Raw genomic sequence first — 20,552 nt, 5'->3', positions numbered from 1 at the left:
CAAGTTATAAAGCAACTGCAGTAGACCACGCGCAAGATGGTGGTTCAGACCAGTGAGGGGGCAGCAGAGACGGTGAGAAGGCTAAGAAGAGGCATCTCGTATCCTTGAGACTTCAGCCTCCTTCTCTTGCTCAACACTGAGGGAATGCTGCTTGACCTAATGCAAGATATCTCCAGATTCAGAGTCTACAGTTCATTAGACATAGCAACGATTCAATAAATATGTGTTGGGAGTTAAAATAAACACACAAAAAACTCCAATAAAATGCGTGAAGCACACTTTTTAGAAGAGCCTATCTAGTTCCTAGGCACATATCTGACACTTAGTAGATGCTTAATAAATGCTTATTGAATGGATAAGTAAATGAATAATGCATCTTATACTGTGTGACTAATTACTGTACTCCTTTAGACATAATCATTTACAACCATTAGCTCAAAGTATTTTATTACCATAGATGTAATTCATTTTGATTGCCTTGCTTTAAGAATTTTTTTTGGCCTTTCTTGCTGCCACTGTAAGTCATTTAAGCTTCATTATTTTACCTACATCATAAATTTGTTTTAAAAATGATCAGATTCGAAATGCACTTCTGTTGAGTTTGGTGTGAGACTTGAGTTACAGCTCTAATCCTACAATGGCCCTGAGCTTCATTCTATTCATCCATAAGGTAATAGAGTTCCACGTGATGACATCATGTGGAACTCTATGTCTCTCCCAGCTTGAAAATTCCAGAACTTGATATTCACTGAAAAATGTATTGGAGGTCCACCATCCCATATATCTGAAATTTTTGGTGGTAGGCGCATTTTGGAAATTTGAAAATTTTGGATTTTGAACTCATGTAATAGATCCAGTGGAGTCTGGGGCAGCACCTTGAAATCAAATATTTCTGCAGTGAAGGGTATGAATATTCACACATATGAAGACAATAAACAGCTTTATAATAAGTGTAAGTCATGTTTTGCTGCCAAATTAGTTACAAAAAATATTTTGGAAAAAAAAGAAGTTGCACCCTTACCTAACACCATATGCAAAAATTACCTAAAAAATGGATCAAAGACCTAAATATAAGAGCCCAAACCATAAAACACTTATAAGAAATCTTGAGAGATCTTCATGAAATTGTATTGTATTTGGCAATAATTTCTTGCTAGGACACCAAAAGCACAGGTAACAACAGAGAAAAATAGATATATTGGATTACATCAAAATTAAAAACTTTTATGCATCATAGGACATAATCAACAGAGTGAGAAGGCAACCTATGCAATGGGAGAAAATATTTACAAATCATGTATCTGATAATGGGGTTAATATGTAAGATATATAAAGAACACATAAAGCTTGGCAACAAAATAACAAATAACCTGATTTAAAAATGGACAAAGGGAGTCAAAAATAAAATGGTGGAGTAGAAGGACGTGCTCTCACTCCCTCTTGTGAGAACACCAGAATCACAACAAGCTGCTGGATAATCATCGAGAGGAAGACACTGGAACTCACCAAAAAAGATACCCCACATCCAAAGACAAAGGAGAAGCCACAATGAGACGGTAGGAGGGGTGCAATCACAGTAAAATCAAATCCCATAACTGGTGGGTGGGTGACTCACAGACTGGCGAACACTTATACCACAGAAGTCCACCCACTGGAGTGGAGGTTCTGAGCCCCACGTCAGGCTTCCCAACCTGGGGGTATGGCAATGGGAGGAGGAATTCCTAGAGAATCAGACTCTGAAGCCTAGTGGGAATTGATTGCAGAACTGCGACAGGACTGGGGGAAACAGAGACTCCACTCTTGGAGGGCACAAACAAAGTAGTGTGTGCATCGGGACCCAGGGGAAGGAGAAGTGACCCACAGGAGACTGAACCAGACCTACCTGCTAGTGTTGGAGGGTCTCCTGCAGAGTCGGGGGGCGGCTGTGGCTCACAGTGGGGACAAGGACACTGGCAGCAGAAGTTCTGGGAAGTACTCCTTGGCGTGAGCCCTTCCAGAGTCTGTCATTAGCCCCACCAAAGAGCCCAAGTAGGCTCCAGTGTTGGGGTGCCTCAGGCCAAACAACCAACAGGGAGGGAACCCAGCTCCACCCATCAACAGTCAAGTGGATTAAAGTTTTACTGAGCTCTGTCCACCAGAGCAACAGTCAGCTCTACCCACCACCAGTCCCTCCCATCAGGCCTCTTAGATAGCCTCATCCAACAGAGGGCAGAGAGCAGAAGTAAAAAGAATTACAATCCTTCAGGCTGTGGAACAAAAACCACATTCACAGAAAGATAGACAAGATGAAAAGGGAGAAGGCTATATACCAGATGAAGGAACAAGATAAAACCCCAGAAAAACAACTAAATGAAGTGGAGATAGGCAACCTTCCAGAAAAAGAATTCAGAATAATGATAGTGAAGATGATCCAGGACCTTGGGAAAAGAATGGAGGCAAAGATCGAGAAGATGCAAGAAATGTTTAACAAAGACCTAGAAGAATTAAAGAAAAAACAAACAGAGATGAACAATACAATAACTGAAATGAAAACTACACTAGAAGGAATCAATAGCAGAATAACTGAGGCAGAAGAACGGATAAGTGACCTGGAAGACAGAATGGTGGAATTCACTGCTGCGGAACAGAATAAAGAAAAAAGAATGAAAAGAAATGAAGACAGCCTAAGAGACCTCTGGGACAACATTAAACGCAACAACATTTGCATTATAGGGGTTCCAGAGGGAGAAGAGAGAGAGAAAGGACCAGAGAAAATATTTGAAGACATTATAGTCGAAAACTTCCCTAACATGGGAAAGGAAATAGCCACCCAAGTCCAGGAAGCGCAGAGAGTCCCATACAGGATAAACCCAAGGAGAAACATGCCAAGACACAAAGGAATCAAATTGGCAAAAATTAAAGACAAAGAAAAATTATTGAAAGCAGCAAGGGAAAAATGACAAATAACATACAAGGGAACTTCCATAAGGTTAACAGGTGATTTCTCAGCAGAAACTCGACAAGCCAGAAGGGAGTGGCATGATATACTTAAAGTGATGAAAGGGAAGAACCTACAACCAAGATTACTCTACCCGGCAAGGATCTCATTCAAATTCAATGGAGAAATCAAAAGCTTTACAGACAAGCAAAAGCTAAGACAATTCAGCACCACCAAACCAGCTCTACAACAAATGCTAAAGGAACTTCTCTAAGTGGGAAACACAAGAGGAGAAAAGGACCTACAAAAACAAACCCAAAACAATTAAGAAAATGGTCACAGGAACATACATATCGATAATTACCTTAAACGTGAATGGATTAAATGCTCCAACCAAAAGACACAGGCTTGCTGAATGGATACAAAAACAAGACCCATCTATATGCTGTCTACAAGAGACCCACTTCAGACCTAGGGACACATACAGACTGAGAGTGAGGGGATGGAAAAAGGTATTCCATGCAAATGGAAATCAAAAGAAAGCTGAAGTAGCAATACTCATTATCAGATAAAATAGACTTTAAAATAAAGAATGTTACAAGAGACAAGGAAGGACACCACATAATGATCAAGGGATCAATCCAAGAAGAAGATATAACAATTATAAATATATATGCACCCAACATAGGAGCACCTTAATACATAAGGCAACTGCTAACAGCTATAAAAGAGGAAATCGACAGTAACACAATAATAGTGGGGGACTTTAACACCTCACTTACACCAATGGACAGATCATCCAAAATGAAAATAAATAAGGAAACACAAGCTTTAAATGACACAAGAGACCAGATAGATTTAATTGATATTTATAGGACATTCCATCCAAAAACAGCAGATTACACTCTCTTCTCAAGTGCGCACGGAACATTCTCCAGGATAGATCACATCTTGGGTACAAATCAAGCCTCAGTAAATTTAAGAAAATTGAAATCATATCAAGCATCTTTTCTGACCACAACGCTATGAGATTAGAAATGAATTACAGTGAAAAAAACGTAAAAAACACAAACACGGGCTTCCCTGGTGGTGCGGTGGTTAAGAATCTGCCTGCCAATGCAGGGGACACGGGTTCGAGTCCTGGTCTGGGAGGACCCCACATGCCGCGGAGCGGCAGGGCCCGTGAGCCACAACTACTGAGCCTGCGCGTCTGGAGCCTGTGCCCTGCAACGGGAGGGGCCGCGATGGTGAAAGGCCCACGCACCGCGATGAGGAGTGGCCCCTGCTTGCCACAACTGGAGAGAGCCCTCGCACAGAAACGAAGACCCAACACAGCCATAAATAAATAAATAAATAAATAAATAAAATAAAGTAGCTATTAATTTAAAAAAAAAAAACACAAACACATGGAGGCTAAACAATACGTTACTAAATAACCAAGAGATCACTGAAGAAATCAAAGAGGAAATCAAAAAATATCTAGAGACAAATGACAATAAAAACACGATGATCCAAAACCTATGGGATGCAGCGAAAGCAGTTCTAAGAGGGAAGTATATAGCTATACAAGCCTACCTCTAGAAACAAGAAAAATCTCAAGTAAAGAATCTAACCTTGCACCTAAAGGAACTAGAGAAAGAAGAACAAACAAAACCCAAAGTTAGCAGAAGGAAAGAAATCATAAAAATCCGAGCAGAAATAAATGAAATAGAAACAAAGAAAATAATAGCAAAGATCAATAAAACTAAAAGCTGGTTCTTTGAGAAGATAAACAAAATTGATAAACCATTAGCCAGACTCATCAAGAAAAAGAGGGAGAGGACTCAAATCAATAAAGTTAGAAATGAAAAAGGAGAAATCACAAAAGACACCGCAGAAATACAAAGCATCCTAAGAGACTACTACAAGCAATTCTATGCCAATAAAATGGACAACCTGGAAGAAATGGACAAATTCTTAGAAAGGTATAACTTTCCAAGACTGAACCAGGAAGAAACAGAAAATATGAACAGACCAATCACAAGTAATGAAATTGAAACTATGATTAAAAATCTTCCAACAGGAGGTAGGGGAGAAGATGGCGGAAGAGTAAGAGGCGGAGATCACCTTCCTCCCCACAGATACATCAGAAATACATCTACACGTGGAACTGCTCCTACAGAACACCCACTGAACGCTGGCAGAAGACCTCAGACCTCCCAAAAGGCAAGAAACTCCCCACATAGCTGGGTAGGGCAAAAAAAACCAAACAAACAAACAACAGAGACAAAAGAATAGGGACGGGACCTGCACCAGTGGGAGGGAGCTGTGAAGGAGGAAAGGTTTCCACACACTAGGAAGCCCCTTCGCGGGCGGAGACTGTCAGTGGCAGAGGGGGGAAGCTTCGCAGGCACGGAGGAGAGCACAGCCACAGGGGTGCGGAGGGCAAAGTGGAGAGATTCTCGCACAAAGGATCAGTGCTGACCAGCACTCACCAGCCCGAGAGGCTTGTCTGCTCACCCGCCGGGGCGGGTGGGGGCTGGGAGCTGAGGCTCGGGCTTCGGTCAGATCCCAGGGAGAGGACTGGGGTTGGCGGCGTGAACACAGCCTGAAGGGGTTAGCGCACCACAGCTAGCCGGGAGGGAGGCCGGGAAAAGGTCTGGAGCTGCCGAACAAGCAAGAGGCTTTTTCTTGCCTCTTTGTTTCCTGGTGCGCGAGGAGAGGGGATTCAGAGTGCCGCCTAAACGAGCTCCAGAGACGGGCACGAGCTGCAGCTATCAGCGCGGACCCCAGAGACGGGCATGAGACGCTAAGGCTGCAGCTGCCGCCACCAAGAAGCCTGTGTGCAAGCACAGGTCACTATCCACACTGCCCCTCCCAGAAGCCTGTGCAGCCCGCCACTGCCAGGGTCCCGTGATCCAGGGACAACTTCCCTGGGAGAACGCACGGCGCGCCTCAGGCTGCTGCAACGTCACGCCGGCCTCTGCCACCGCAGGCTCACCCCGTATCCGTACCCCTCCCTCCCCCCAGCCTGAGTGAGCCAGAGCCCCCGAAGCAGCTGCTCCTTTAACCCCATCCTGTCTGAGTGAAGAACAGACGCCCTCAGGCGACCTACACGCAGAGGCGGGTCCAAATCCAAAGCTGAAACGCGGGAGCTGTGCGAACAAAGAAGAGAAAGGGAATTTTCTCCCAGCAGCCTCAGAAGCAGCGGATTAAAGCTCCACAAACAACTTGATGTACTTGCATCTGTGGAATACCTGAATAGACAACAAATCATCCCAAATTGAGGAGGTGGACTTTGGGAGCAAGATATATTATTTTTTCCCCTTTTCCTCTTTTTGTGAGTGTGTATGTTTATGCTTCTGTGTGAGATTTTGTCTGTATAGCTTTGCTTTCACCATTTGTCCTAGGGTTCTGTCCATCCGTTTTTTTGTTTTTTGTTTTTAAACTTAAAAATTTTTTTTTTCTTTTTTTCTTGATAATTATTTTTTATTTTTTTGTTTTAATTACTTTATTTTATTTTATCCTCTTTTTTACTTTCTATTTTTTCTCCCTTTTATTCTGAGCCGTGTGCATGAAAGCCTCTTGGTGCTCCAGCCAGGCATCAGGGCTGTGCCTCTGAGGTGGGAGAGCCAACTTCAGGACACTGGTCCACAAGAGACCTCCCAACTCCATGTAATACCAAACGACGAAAATCTCCCAGAGATCTCCATCTCAACACCAAGACCCAGCTTCACTCAACGACCAGCAAACTATAGTGCTGGACACCCTATGCCAAACAACTGGCAAGACAGGAACATAACCGCATCCATTAGCAGAGAGGCTGCCTAAAATCAAAATAAGGCCACAGACACCCCAAAACACACCACCAGACGTGGACCTGCCCACCAGAAAGACAAGATCCAGACTCATCCACCAGAACACAGGCACTAGTCCCCTCCACCAGGAAGCCTACACAACCCACTGAACCAACCTTAGCCACTGGGGACAGATACCAAAAACAACAGGAACTACGAACCTGTAGCCTGCAAAAAGGAGACCCCAAACACAGTAAGATAAGCAAAATGAGAAGACAGAAAAACACACAGCAGATGAAGGAGCAAGGTAAAAACACACCAGACCTAACAAATGAAGAGGAAATAGGCAGTCTACCTGAAAAAGACTTCAGAATAATGATAGTAAGGATGATCCAAAATCTTGGAAATACAAGAGACAAAATGCAAGAAACATTTAACAAGGACCTAGAAGAACTAAAGAGGAAACAAGCAATGATGAAAAACACAATAAATGAAATTTAAAATACTCTAGAAGGGATCAATAGCAGAATAACTGAGGCAGAAGAACGGATAAGTGACCTGGAAGATAAAATAGTGGAAATAACTACTGCAGAGCAGAATAAAGAAAAAAGAATGAAAAGAACTGAGGACAGTCTCAGAGACATCTGGGACAACATTAAACGCACCAACATTCGAATTATAGGGGTCCCAGAAGAAGAAGAGGAAAAGAAAGGGACTGAGAAAATATCTGAAGAGATTACAGTTGAAAACTTCCCTAATATGGGAAAGGAAATAGTTAATCAAGTCCTGGAAGCACAGAGAGTCCCATACAGGATAAATCCAAGGAGAAACACGCCAAGACACATATTAATCAAACTATCAAAAATTAACTATAAAGAAAACATATTAAAAGCAAAAAGGGAAAAACAACAAATAACACACAAGGGAATCCCCATAAGGAACAGCTGATCTTTCAGCAGAAACTCTGCAAGCCAGAAGGGAGTGGCAGAACATATTTAAAGTGATGAAGGAGAAAAACCCACAACCAAGATTACTCTACCCAGCAAGGATCTCATTCAGATTTGATGGAGAAATTAAAACCTTTACAGACAAGCAAAAGCTGAGAGAGTTCAGCACCACCAAACCAGCATTACAACAAATGCTAAAGGAACTTCTCTAGGCAAGAAACACAAGAGAAGAAAAACACCTACAATAACAAAACCAAAACAATTAAGAAAATGGGAATAGAAACATACATATCGATAATTACCTTAAATGTAAATGGATTAAATGCTCCCACCAAAAGACACAGACTGACTGAATGGATACAAAAAGAAGACCAGTATATATGTTGACAACAAGAGACGCACTTCAGACCTAGAGACACATACAGACTGAGAGTGAGGGGATGGAAAAAGATATTCCATGCAAATGGAAATCAAAAGAAAGCTGGAGTAGCAATTCTCATATCAGACAAAATAGACTTTAAAATAAAGACTATTACAAGAGACAACGAAGGACACTATATAATGATCAAGGGATCGATTCAAGAAGAAGATATAACAATTGTAAATATTTATGCACCCAACACAGGCGCACCCCAATACATAAGGCAAATACTAACAGCCATAAAAGAGGAACTCGACAGTAGCACAATCATAGTAGGGGACTTTAACACCCCACTTTCACCAATGGACAGATCATCCAAAATGAAAATAAATAAGGAAACACAAGCTTTAAATGATACATTAAACAAGATGGACTTAATTGATATTTATAGGACATTCCACCCAAAAACAACAGAATACACATTTTTCAAAAGTGCTCATGGAACATTCTCCAGTATACATCATATCTTGGGTCACAAATCAAGCCTTGGTAAATTTAAGAAAATTGAAATCATATCAAGCATCTTTTCCGACCACAACGCTATGAGACTAGATATCAATTACAGGAAAAGATCTGTAAAAAATACAAACACATGGAGGCTACACAATACACTACTTAATAATGAAGTGATCACTGAAGAAATCAAAGGGGAAATCAAAAAATACCTAGAAACAAATGACAATGGAGACACTACGACCCAAAACCTATGGGATGCAGCAAAAGCAGTTCTAAGAGGGAAGTTTATAGCAATACAAGCCTACCTCAAGAAACAGGAAACATCTCGAATAAACAACCTAACCTTGCACCTAAAGCAGTTAGAGAAAGAAGAACAAAAAAACCCCAAACTTAGCACAAGGAAAGAAATCATAAAGATCAGATCAGAAATAAATGAAAAAGAAATGAAGGAAACAATAGCAAAGATCAATAAAACTAAAAGCTGGTTCTTTGAGAAGATAAACAAAACTGATAAACCATTAGCCAGAATCATCAAGAGAAAAAGGGAGAAGACTCAAATCAATACAATTAGAAATGAAAAAGGAGAAGTAACAACTGACACTGCAGAAATACAAAGGATCATGAGAGATTACTACAAGCAACTCTATGCCAATAAAATGGACAACCTGGAAGAAATGGACAGATTCTTAGAAACGTACAAGCTACCGAGACTGAACCAGGAAGAAATAGAAAATATGAACAGACCAATCACAAGCACTGAAATTGAAACTGTGATTAAAAATCTTCCAACAAACAAAAGCCCAGGACCAGATGGCTTCACAGGCGAATTCTATCAAACATTTAGAGAAGAGCTAACACCTATCCTTCTCAAACTCTTCGAAAATATTGCAGAGGGAGGAACACTCCCCAACTCATTCTACGAGGCCACCATCACCCTGATACCAAAACCAGATAAAGATGTCACAAAGAATGAAAACTATAGGCCAATATCACTGATGAATATAGATGCAAAAATCCTCAACAAAATACTAGCAAACAGAATCCAACAGCACACTAAAAGGATCATACACCATGATCAAGTGGGGTTTATTCCAGGAATGCAAGGATTCTTCAATATACGCAAATCAATCAACGTGATACACCATATTAACAAATTGAAGAAGAAAAACCATATGATCATCTCAATAGATGCAGAGAAAGCTTTTGACAAAATTCAACACCCATTTATGATAAAAGCCCTGAAGAAAGTAGGCATAGAGGGAACTTTTGTCACCGTAATAAAGGCCATATATGACAAACCCACAGCCAACATCGTCCTCAATGGTGAAAAACTGAAACCATTTCCACTAAGATCAGGAACAAGACAAGGTTGCCCACTCTCACCACTATTATTCAACATAGTTTTGGAAGTTTTAGCCACAGCAATCAGAGAAGAAAAAGAAATAAAAGGAATCCAAATTGGAAACGAAGAAGTAAAGCTGTCTCTGTTTGCAGATAACATGATACAATACATAGAGAATCCTAAAGATGCTACCAGAAAACTACTAGAGCTGATCAATGAATCTGGTAAAGTAGCAGGATACAAAATTAATGCACAGAAATCTCTTGCATTCCTACACACTAATGATGAAGAATCTGAAAGTGAAATTAAGAAAACACTCCCATTTACCATTGCAACAAAAAGAATAAAATATCTAGGAATAAACCTACCTAAGGAGACAAAAGAACTGTATGCAGAAAATTATAAGACACTGATGAAAGAAATTAAAGATAATACAAATAGATGGAGAGATATACCATGTTCTTGTTTTGGAAGAATCAACATTGTGAAAATGACTCTACTACCCAAAGCAATCTACAGATTCAATGCAATCCCAATCAAACTATAACTGGCATTTTTCACAGAACTAGAACAAAAAATTTCACAATTTGTATGGAAACACAAAAGACCCCGAATAGCCAAAGCAATCTTGAGAACGAAAAACGGAGCTGGAGGAATCAGGTTCCCTGACTTCAGACTATACTACAAAGCTACAGTAATCAAGACAGTATGGTATTGGCACAAAAACAGAAACATAGATCAATGGAACAGGATAGAAAGCCCAGAGATAAACCCATGCACATATGGTCACCTTATCTTTGATAAAGGAGGCAAGCATATACAGTGGAGAAAAGACAGCCTCTTCAATAAGTGGTGCTGGGAAAACTAAACAGGTAAAAGTAAAAGTATGAAATTAGAACACTCCCTAACACCATACACAAAAATAAACTCAAAATGGATTCGAGACCTAAATGTAAGACTGGACACTATAAAAACTCTTAGAGGAAAACATAGGCAGAACACTCTACGACATAAATCACAGCAAGATCCTTTTTGACCCACCTCCTAGAGAAATGGAAATAAAAACACAAATAAACAAATGGGACCTAATGAAACTTCAAAGCTTTTGCACAACAAAGGAAACCATAAACAAGACCAAAAGACAACGCTCAGAATGGGAGAAAGTATTTGCAAATGAAGCAACTGACAAAGGATTAATCTCCAAGATTTATAAACAGCTCATGCAGCTCATAACAAAAAAAAAACAACCCAATCCAAAAATGGGCAGAACACCTAAATAGATATTTCTCCAAAAAAGATATACAGATTGCCAACAAACACATGAAAGAATGCTCAACATCATTGATCATTAGAGAAATGCAAATCAAAACTACAATGAGATATCATCTCACACCAGTCAGAATGGCCATCATCAAAAAATCTAGAAACAATAAATGCTGGAGAGGGTGTGGAGAAAAGGGAACACTCTTGCACTGTTGGTGGGAATGTAAATTGATACAGCTACTATGGAGAACAGCATGGAGGTTCCTTAAAAAACTAAAAATAGAACTACCATATGACCCAGCAATCCCACTACTGGGCATATATACTGAGAAAACCATAATTCAAATAAGTCATGTACCAAAATGTTCATTGCAGCTCTATTTACAATAGCCAGGACATGGAAGCAACCGAAATGCCCATCATAGGACGAATGGATAAAGAAGATGTGGCACATATATACAATGGAATATTACTCAGTCATAATAAGAAACAAAATGGAGTTATTTGTAGTGAAGTGGATGGAGTTAGAGTCTGTCATACAGAGTGAAGTAAGTCAGAAAGAGAAAAACAAATACAGTATGCTAACACATATATATGGAATCTAAGGGAAAAAAAAAAAGGTCATGAAGAACCTAGTGGCAAGACGGGAATAAAGACACAGACCTACTAGAGAATGGACTTGAGGATATGGGGAGGGGGAAGGGTAAGATGTGACAGGGTGAGAGAGTGGCATGGACATATATACACTACCAAACGTAAAATAGATAGCTAGTGGGAAGCAACCGCATAGCACAGGAGATCAGCTCCGTGCTTTGTGACCATCTAGAGGGGTGGGATAGGGAGGGTTGGAGGGAGGGAGATGTAAGAGGGAAGAGATATGGAAACATATGTATATGTATAACTGATTCACTTTGCTATAAAGCAGAATCTAACACACCATTGTAAAGCAATTATACTCCAATAAAGATGTTAAAAAAAAAAGTCTTCCAACAAACAAAAGTCTAGGACCAGATGGCTTCACAGGTAAATTCTATCAATCATTTAGAGAAAAGCTAACACCCATCCTTCTCAAACTCTTCCAAAAAATTGCAGAGGAAGGAACACTCCCAAACTCATTCTATGAGGCCACCATCACCCTGATACCGAACCACACAAAGGTACTACAAAAAAAGAAAATTACAGACCAATATCACTGATGAATATAGATGCAAAAATCCTCAACAAAATACTAGCAAACAGAAACCAACAACACATTAAAAGGATCATACACCACGATCAAGTGGGATTTATCCCAGGGATGCAAGGATTCTTCAATATATGCAAATCAATCAATGTGATACACCATATTAACAAATTGAAGAAGAAAAACCATATGATCCTCTCAATAGCTGCAGAAAAAGCTTTTGACAAAATTCAACACCCATTTATGATAAAAACTGTCCAGAAAGTGGGCATAGAGGGAACCTACCTCAACATAATAAAGGCCATCTATGACAAACCCACAGCAAACATCATTCTCAATGGTGAAAAACTGAAAGCATTTCCTATAAGATCAGGAACGAGACAAGGATGTCCACTCTCACCACTATTATTCAACATAGTTCTGGAAGTCCTAGCCACGGCAATCAGAGAAGAAAAAGAAATAAAAGGAATACAAATTGGAAACGAAGAAGTAAAACTGTCACTGTTTGCAGATGACATGATACTATACATAGAGAATCCTAAAAATGCCACCAGAAAACTTCTAGAGCTAATCAATGAATTTGGTAAAGTTGCAGGACACAAAATTAATGCACAGAAATCTCTTGCATTCCTATACACTAATGATGAAAAATCTGAAGGAGAAATTATGGAAACACTCCCATTTACCATTGCAAGGAAAAGAATAAAATACCTAGGAATAAACCTACCTAGGGAGACAAAAGACCTGTATGCAGAAAACTATAAGACACTGATGAAAGAAATTAAAGATGATAACAACAGATGGAGAGATATACCATGTTCTTGGATTGGAAGAATCAATATTGTGAAAATGACTATACTACCCAAAGCAATCTACAGATTCAATGCAATCCCTATCAAATTACCAATGGCCTTTTTGTGGAACTAGAACAAATCATCTTAAAATTTGTATGGAGACAGAAAAGACCCCGAATAGCCAAAGCAGTCTTGAGGGAAAAAAACGGAGCTGGAGGAATCAGACTCCCTGACTTCAGACTATACTACAAAGCTACAGTAATCAAGACAATATGGTACTCGCAGAAAAAACAGAAACATAGATCAATGGAACAAGATAGAAAGCCCAGAGATAAACCCACGCACCTATGGTCAACTAATCTATGACAAAGGAGGCAAAGATATACAACGGAGAAAAGACAGCCTCTTCAATAAGTGGTGCTGGGAAAACTGGAGAGCTACATGTAAAAGAATGAAATTAGAACACTCCCTAACACCATATACACAAATAAACTCAAAATGGATTCGAGACCTAAATGTAAGACTGGACACTGTAAAAACTCTTAGAGGAAAACATAGGAAGAACACTCTTTGACATAAATCACAGCAAGATCTTTTTTGATCCACCTCCTAGAGTAATGGAAATAAAAACAAAAATAAACAAATGGGACCTAATAAAACTTCAAAGCTTTTGCACAGCAAAGGAGACCAAAGACAAGACAAAAAGACAACCCTCAGAATGGGAGAAAATATTTGCAAACGAATCAATGGACAAAGGATTAATCTACAAAATATATAAACAGCTCATGCAGCTCAATATTAAAGAAACACACAACCCAATCCAAAAATGGGCAGAAGACCTAAACAGACATTTCTCCAAAGAAGACATACAAATGGCCAAGAAGCACATGAAAAGCTGCTCAACATCACTAATTATTAGAGAAATGCAAATCAAAACTACAATGAGGTATCACCTCACACCAGTTAGAATGGGCATCATCAGAAAATCTACAAACAACAAATGCTGGAGAGGGTGGGGAGAAAAGGGAACCCTCTTGCACTGTTGGTGGGAATGTAAATTGATACAGCCACTATGGAGAACAGTATGGAGGTTCCTTAAAAAACTAAAAATAGAATTACCATATGACCCAGCAATCCCACTACTGGGCATATACCCAGAGAAAACCATAATTCAAAAAGACACATGCACCCCAATGTTCATTGCAGCACTATTTACAATAGCCAGGACATGGAAGCATCCTAAATGTCCATCGATAGACAAATGGATAAAGAAGTTGTGGTACTTATATACAATGGAATATTACTCAGCCATAAAAAAGAACAAAATTGAGTCATTTGTTGAGACGTGGATGGATCTAGAGACTGTCATACAGAGTGAAGTAAGTCAGAAAGAGAAAAACCAATATTGTATATTAACGCATGTATGTGGAACCTAGAAAAATGGTACAGATGAACCGGTTTGCAGGGCAGAAGTTGAGACACAGATGTAGAGAACAAACATATGGACACCAAGGGGGGAAAACCACAGTGGGGTGGGGATGGTGGTGTGCTGAATTGGGCGATTGGGATTGACATGTATACGCTGATGTGTATAAAATTGATGACTAATAAGAACCTGCAGTATAAACAAACAAACAAACAAAAAAACAACTAATACTAAACTTTCTTTGGGTTATTTGTATGGAAATATGTTAATATAAATGTTTCAGACATTACATGAAATTTCTAAAAATCTTATATGTTCTGGTATAATGTTATAAGTCATAATTCTAGTTATTACTTTAAAATGTATATCTCAGAAATTTTAAAAAAAATGTTTTTTCACTGCAAAGTAAAGGAGCTGTTAAAGTGGAGGATTACTGGACTGAATGTCAATATTATGATATAGTATGAGTGTGTTTGGTAATTGCAATCATTGTTGCTTTTGTTGTGGTCATCCATTTACAATGCTTGGTGTCAGTTTATTTAGCTCTTGTAAAAATAAAATACAGTGTGTGTGTGTGTGTGTGTGAAAAAAAAAAATTGGGGAAAGGACTTGAATAGAAATTTCTCCAAAGATGATATACAAATGGCCAACAAGCTTATGAAAGATGCTTAACATCAAAAATTATTAGGGAAATGCAAATGAAAACCACAAGGAAATACCACTTCACATATATCAGAATAGCTATTTTCAAAAAAACAGAAAGAAAGTGTCGGTGAGGATGTGGAGAAATTGAAATCCTTGTGCACTGCTGGTAGGAATATAAAAATGGTGCAGCTGTTATGGAAAACAGTATGGAAGTTCCTCAAAAATATTAAAAATAGAAATACCATATGATCCAATAATTCCACTTCTGGATATATATCCCAAAGAATTGAAAGCAGAGTCTCAAAGAGACATTTGCGTACCCATGTTCATTGCAGCATTATTCACAATAGCCAAAAGGTGGAAGCAACCCAAGTATCCATTAACAGATGAATGGATAAACAAAATGTGGTATACAATGAAATATCATTCAGCCTTAAGAACAAAGGAAATTCTGACACATGCTACAACATGGATGAACCTTGAAGACATTATGCTAAGAGAAATAAGCCAGTCACAAAAGAGCAAATACTGCATAATTCCACTTATATGAGAATAAGAATAGGCAAATTAGAACAGGCAAATTCACAGAGACAGAAAGTAGAGTGGGGGCTGCCAGGGCCAGGACGAGAAGGGAACGGGGAGTTGTTGTTTAATGGGTATGATGTTTCAGTTTGGAAAGATGAAAAATGTTCTGGAGATGGATGGTCATGATGGCTGCATAATGTGACTGTACTTAATTAATGCACTCATATGTTTACTTAAAAAATGGTTAAAATGGTGAATTTTATTGTGTATTGTGTATATCTTACCACAATAAAAAAGTTGGTTGCTCTCATAAAAAATATATATACATTTTGGCATTCTGAGTTTTTTGACTTCAGAATTGTAGATAAGGGATCCTGGATGAATTAGATTGCTGGTTTATATCAGCATGTAGAGTTAGTAAAAACTTGTTTGCAGACTCACCACTCGCAGAAGTTGTATGTCACTGGTATAAATAAAACACTACTATTCCTTTGATTGAGGAATGGTCCTCTGGGCTTATGAAGTCCATTTTCTTTGACTAAGACTTGGGGAGAGGACAAGGAGCCCTGAGAATCAGCTCTGGCTGTACAGATTCTTGTTGACATGACAATGACCTATCTCCAAGCTGGTTCACCCTCAATTTAAAGAAGGGTTAATTGTTTTCAGTAGAAGTCAAAGTCTTAATTAGCTCAAGTTTGACTATAAAGATCTAGGAGAAATGATTAATACCATCACTTTATAATAAAGATGTAATATCATTTTGGGTTTTTTTTTTCTGAGCTTAGTGTTAATCTTAGTTCATCTAAAAACTGTTCTCTTTCTTGTTTTTTAGCAATTAATAGTTATCAGAAGATGCAAATATAGGTAAATCTTATGAATATTTACATAAAACAACTTGGAAATTGCCAGACTCATTTTGTAGATCTTCTGGAAGTCTATAGGAAGGGCAGTAGAAATTTTTACAGGTGACATAGTAAGTGTGATCGTTACAAACAGACTCAGATTACCAAACGTAAGTAGCAGTTTCTGAATTTTTACTAGTAAATTTATCAATTTAAGGACTACAGAATATCGGTACTATGTCATGGGAATTGGGACATGGCCATAATTAATTCTCTTGCTAAATTTATTTAAATAGTTGTCTGAGTAATATGAGAAGTCACTATATTTCCACAGAAATGAATTCGAGAGTCATTGCTATACAAACAGCAAAAATATCGAAGAAGGCTCATTCATATCAAGAAATTTTTACTAGAATAAAACCGTCCATACATGTAGCTTCATATCCAAATTGAGAGCAAAGTAGTAAGACAGGCTTGGACCTGAAACCTGGGACCCTTTGCTGCAGTGCTTGCACCTGGACAAACGTCTCCTCCAGCAACAAAATACAAACAAACTATAAGGAACTAAAAATAACTGTGTGCGTGCACAGTTGGGCTAAATTATGAACAACAAGATACAAAAAGACCAAAAAGCCAACTGCCACTTCCGACGAGCCCAGAGGAAAAGCAGGGTACTGCGCATGCCCCCCTGCACACAGCACCACCAAGGGGGTGGGCAGACCGCCTAAGCCACCCCTCCGGCCCAACCCCTGGACCCACCCCTACCCTCACCGCATATAAGGAAGCAGTTTACCCCCTCTCAGGGAGGGAGCAAGGGAACGTGTTACTTGTTTTTGCTCCCTCGTGCTGCAGCAGGAGCCCCAGTAAAGGCTTGCCTGAATTTCTTGACTGGCCTCTTATCAATTTCTATTGATTAAGGAGGCCAAGAACCCTGGTTGGTAACTAGTTCTAACAGTGCTTTGCTTGAATCTGCTCCTTTCAAATGGCACTTTGTTTCCATTTTGAGGCAGAGCCTGAAGGTGGAGGAAAAGTCAAGACTTCTTTTGGGGGGAATGACGGCAGGGGGGCGGGGAGTGTGCAGGGCAGGACGGGGTGGGACAAAGTACACCCAAAGTCCTGTCCACTCTGCCTTCTTCCTCCTGTTTCAGCCTCTCCCCACAGTCTCTCCTTCACTCCCCTTTTACCCACACTGTCTGCAAATGTTCAGAAGAGCAAGGGCATGTATGGTATTGGCTGGTTGAAGAGGAAGCTGGAACAGAAAACTGTATACATTTCAACTACTTTTAATCCTCACCTGCAATCCTACATATTTCAATCCTTATACTTGTGCTGGGTCTCCTAGCTCACTCTGGCCTCACTCTCACCTTCAGGTGCCCTAGAGTACACCCCTGTGACAGGGTGGCCCTGGCAGCTGGTCTCAGAGAACATCACGGAGGGCCTGTTCTCGGACTCGGCTTCTCAACTCAACGGCCCCCCGGCCCTGCTTCAGTGTGATGATGGCGCCAAGGCCCGGCTGAGGGCAAGAGAAAGTCCCTGAGGGTGGTTCAGGATCGTGGCAGGTTCCCCCTGCAAGGCCCTGTCCACACAGGCTCGAGAACTAGCTGAGTTGAGGGTGAAGAGTGAGCCAGATTTGGGGTTGTTACCAACACTTCAACCACGAGCCTTTCATTTGTTTGACTTTAGACATTTATCCTGTTTTCCACTAAGGGCTGGAAAAAATGCCGGCAATTCTTTGGAAGTTTGATAGTACACAGTAGGCTTCTGTTACAGTGTTGCCAAAAGTGTGACAGGCAAAGGCGCCACTGATGGTGAAGATGCTACAGGGACAAAATTTTTTAATCCAATAGCTAGAACTTACCGTAACAAGTAAAAAATATATATACAAATAAACAGTATATTAAAGCCATAATTTCACAGATATTATTGCTTATGAGGAGAAGTTTAAAAAAGAAGAGAGAAAGAGATGCATTAACATCCATTTAAAGTAAAACACGAAGTAAAGAAGAGTATTGGTAGTGAGCTGAGACTGCAAAAATGAAGAAGGTGGCAAGAAAACGGCACCCATTCTCATGGGTCCTGAACAGCAGCATGGTCTGTCCAGTCCTTTAAAAGCATAGTCCGCTACTCCTCCTGAAATATAGGCTATTGTTCCACTGGCCATCCATCTAAAAATACATGCTAATCCCTCCCCTGATATCTGTAAGCCCAGGTGCTACAGGCCACACCTGTGAGGTGCAGGCTTGCTTAAGGTCCTTCTGTCCACTGTGCACCACCTATATCCTCTTTGATCTCGGCAAGCAAGTGTGTGTGGGAATCAGTTGAGACTGATAGAAAACAGAACATGTCCCTGACCATCTTCCCTTGACTCTGGGGATAGGAGTTGACCATGGGGTTGGCTTTGTACAAGCAATACAAATCCCTGGCTATATAGATGCTTGTTCTGAACCGGCTCCTGAACTCTCCTTTGAGAGCCTGAAGTCAGGGACTGGGTATCAGGTAGAAAAGTATAGCAGGGTAAATATGGCTTCTGCCCTGATCCTCACACTTTAAAATTTATACCTTAATTATGTGATACAATTTTGGGATGAGCTGGATAAAGTGACTGCCAAAAAGGAATTCATTATTTCTGGTTGATGCTCCCCAACATCTAGCCAGTTTATGGTCAATAATCCCACCTAGTAAGTTAACTCATGAGTTATCTAAGTATATGTTTTGCTTCCAGTTTGCCTTGAGGGATACACCAAGAAGTTTCACGGTTCAAGGTCAAACATTTTTGGCTGCTTTACTAGCATTTTTAACATTGCTTTTATGGGCGCTTACTTGCTTATATCCGCCTTAAGTATTTTTCTGGATAAAGTTACATTGGCCCATGTTCTCTGGCAGAGAACTCGAGGGCCTTGACTGTCCATGCAATGAAGTGGACACTAAATTCTCACGTGAACAGAACTCCCCACATGTGCTCAGTGGACTAACATCACTTGTGACTTACTTCGTCTTATCTTTCCTATTTACATTTTCCATTTTAATCTCTCTCAGTGCCAAATTCTTTATATGAAAAATGAGATAATACGCCTATCATGAGAATTTAAAAAGATGTATATAAACTGCTTTGTATTCTCTGGTACACATACTTAACATATTGTAACAGTAGCCAACATTTACTGAGTGCTGACCATGCACCATGACTTACTCTAAGCACTTTGCAAGTGTATTTAATCCTCATAGAACTCTGTGAGGTTGGTGCTGGTATTATCCCCATTTTACAGATGAGGAAACTGAGGCCCGGAGATGTTAAGAAATTTGACCAAGGTCTCCAATCTATCACAGGTAAAACTTGGATTTGAACCCAGGCTCCCTGACTCTGAGCCCGGGCTCTTAACTCCTACTACTGTGGTAGCTACTCCACTAAAGCTATTTTTTAAAAAATAATTTCTCTTGTTTTTCCTATTATTTATTTATTTATTTATTTTCAGAGGCTGCATGCAGTTACATTTAGGGTCACTAACTTACCCAGAACTTCCCAGTTTTATAACTGAAAGTCCCATCTCTCAGGTTACCACTCAGTAGTTTCATTATTATGTTGTTTATCTTTGCAGCAGGACCACTACTTGTACATATAGATACCTTCGTGCAAATTAGGAAAAAGGGGTATCCACTTACATTCAACATACTTTTAATCTTGTATTCATTACATTTATGTAAACTACCTTAAATCCTTCATGGTATAAGATGGGGTAAGAGAAACAAATATAGAAACAAACTTTCACGCTGTATTTAACACATTAAGATCTATGGGTAAGTATTAATACATGTGTTACCTTTATATCCTTGTTCTGTCTCCCTGAGATCAATTTTGGTTATTGGTTTGAAATCAGTATCCCATAATCGTATACACCCATCTCGTCCACCAGTGGCAAAGCCTTCTTCGCAAGCATACATGCTGAAGATTCCAGCCTGTTGATTAAGGCAGATAATACTCAATGATGCAATCGTTCTAAACAGTCATTATAGTTGG

The 20,552-nt window shown here is 39.7% G+C and overlaps 1 protein-coding gene across 1 annotated transcript in view; it reads right to left on the bottom strand.

The window, feature by feature from the left end:
* EML6 (EMAP like 6) overlaps window positions 1-20,552 on the bottom strand; it is a 317,613-nt gene that overhangs the window by 134,273 nt on the left and 162,788 nt on the right. The window contains exon 6 of the mRNA XM_068564158.1: window positions 20,356-20,491. Coding sequence (XP_068420259.1) covers window positions 20,356-20,491 — 136 coding nt within the window. The remainder of the gene's footprint in view (window positions 1-20,355; window positions 20,492-20,552) is intronic.

The sequence above is a fragment of the Eschrichtius robustus genome, chromosome 15, assembly GCF_028021215.1.
Source record: "Eschrichtius robustus isolate mEscRob2 chromosome 15, mEscRob2.pri, whole genome shotgun sequence".
Classification (NCBI taxonomy): Eukaryota; Metazoa; Chordata; class Mammalia; order Artiodactyla; family Eschrichtiidae; genus Eschrichtius; species Eschrichtius robustus.
This window is presented reverse-complemented; position numbering and strand designations above follow the sequence as displayed.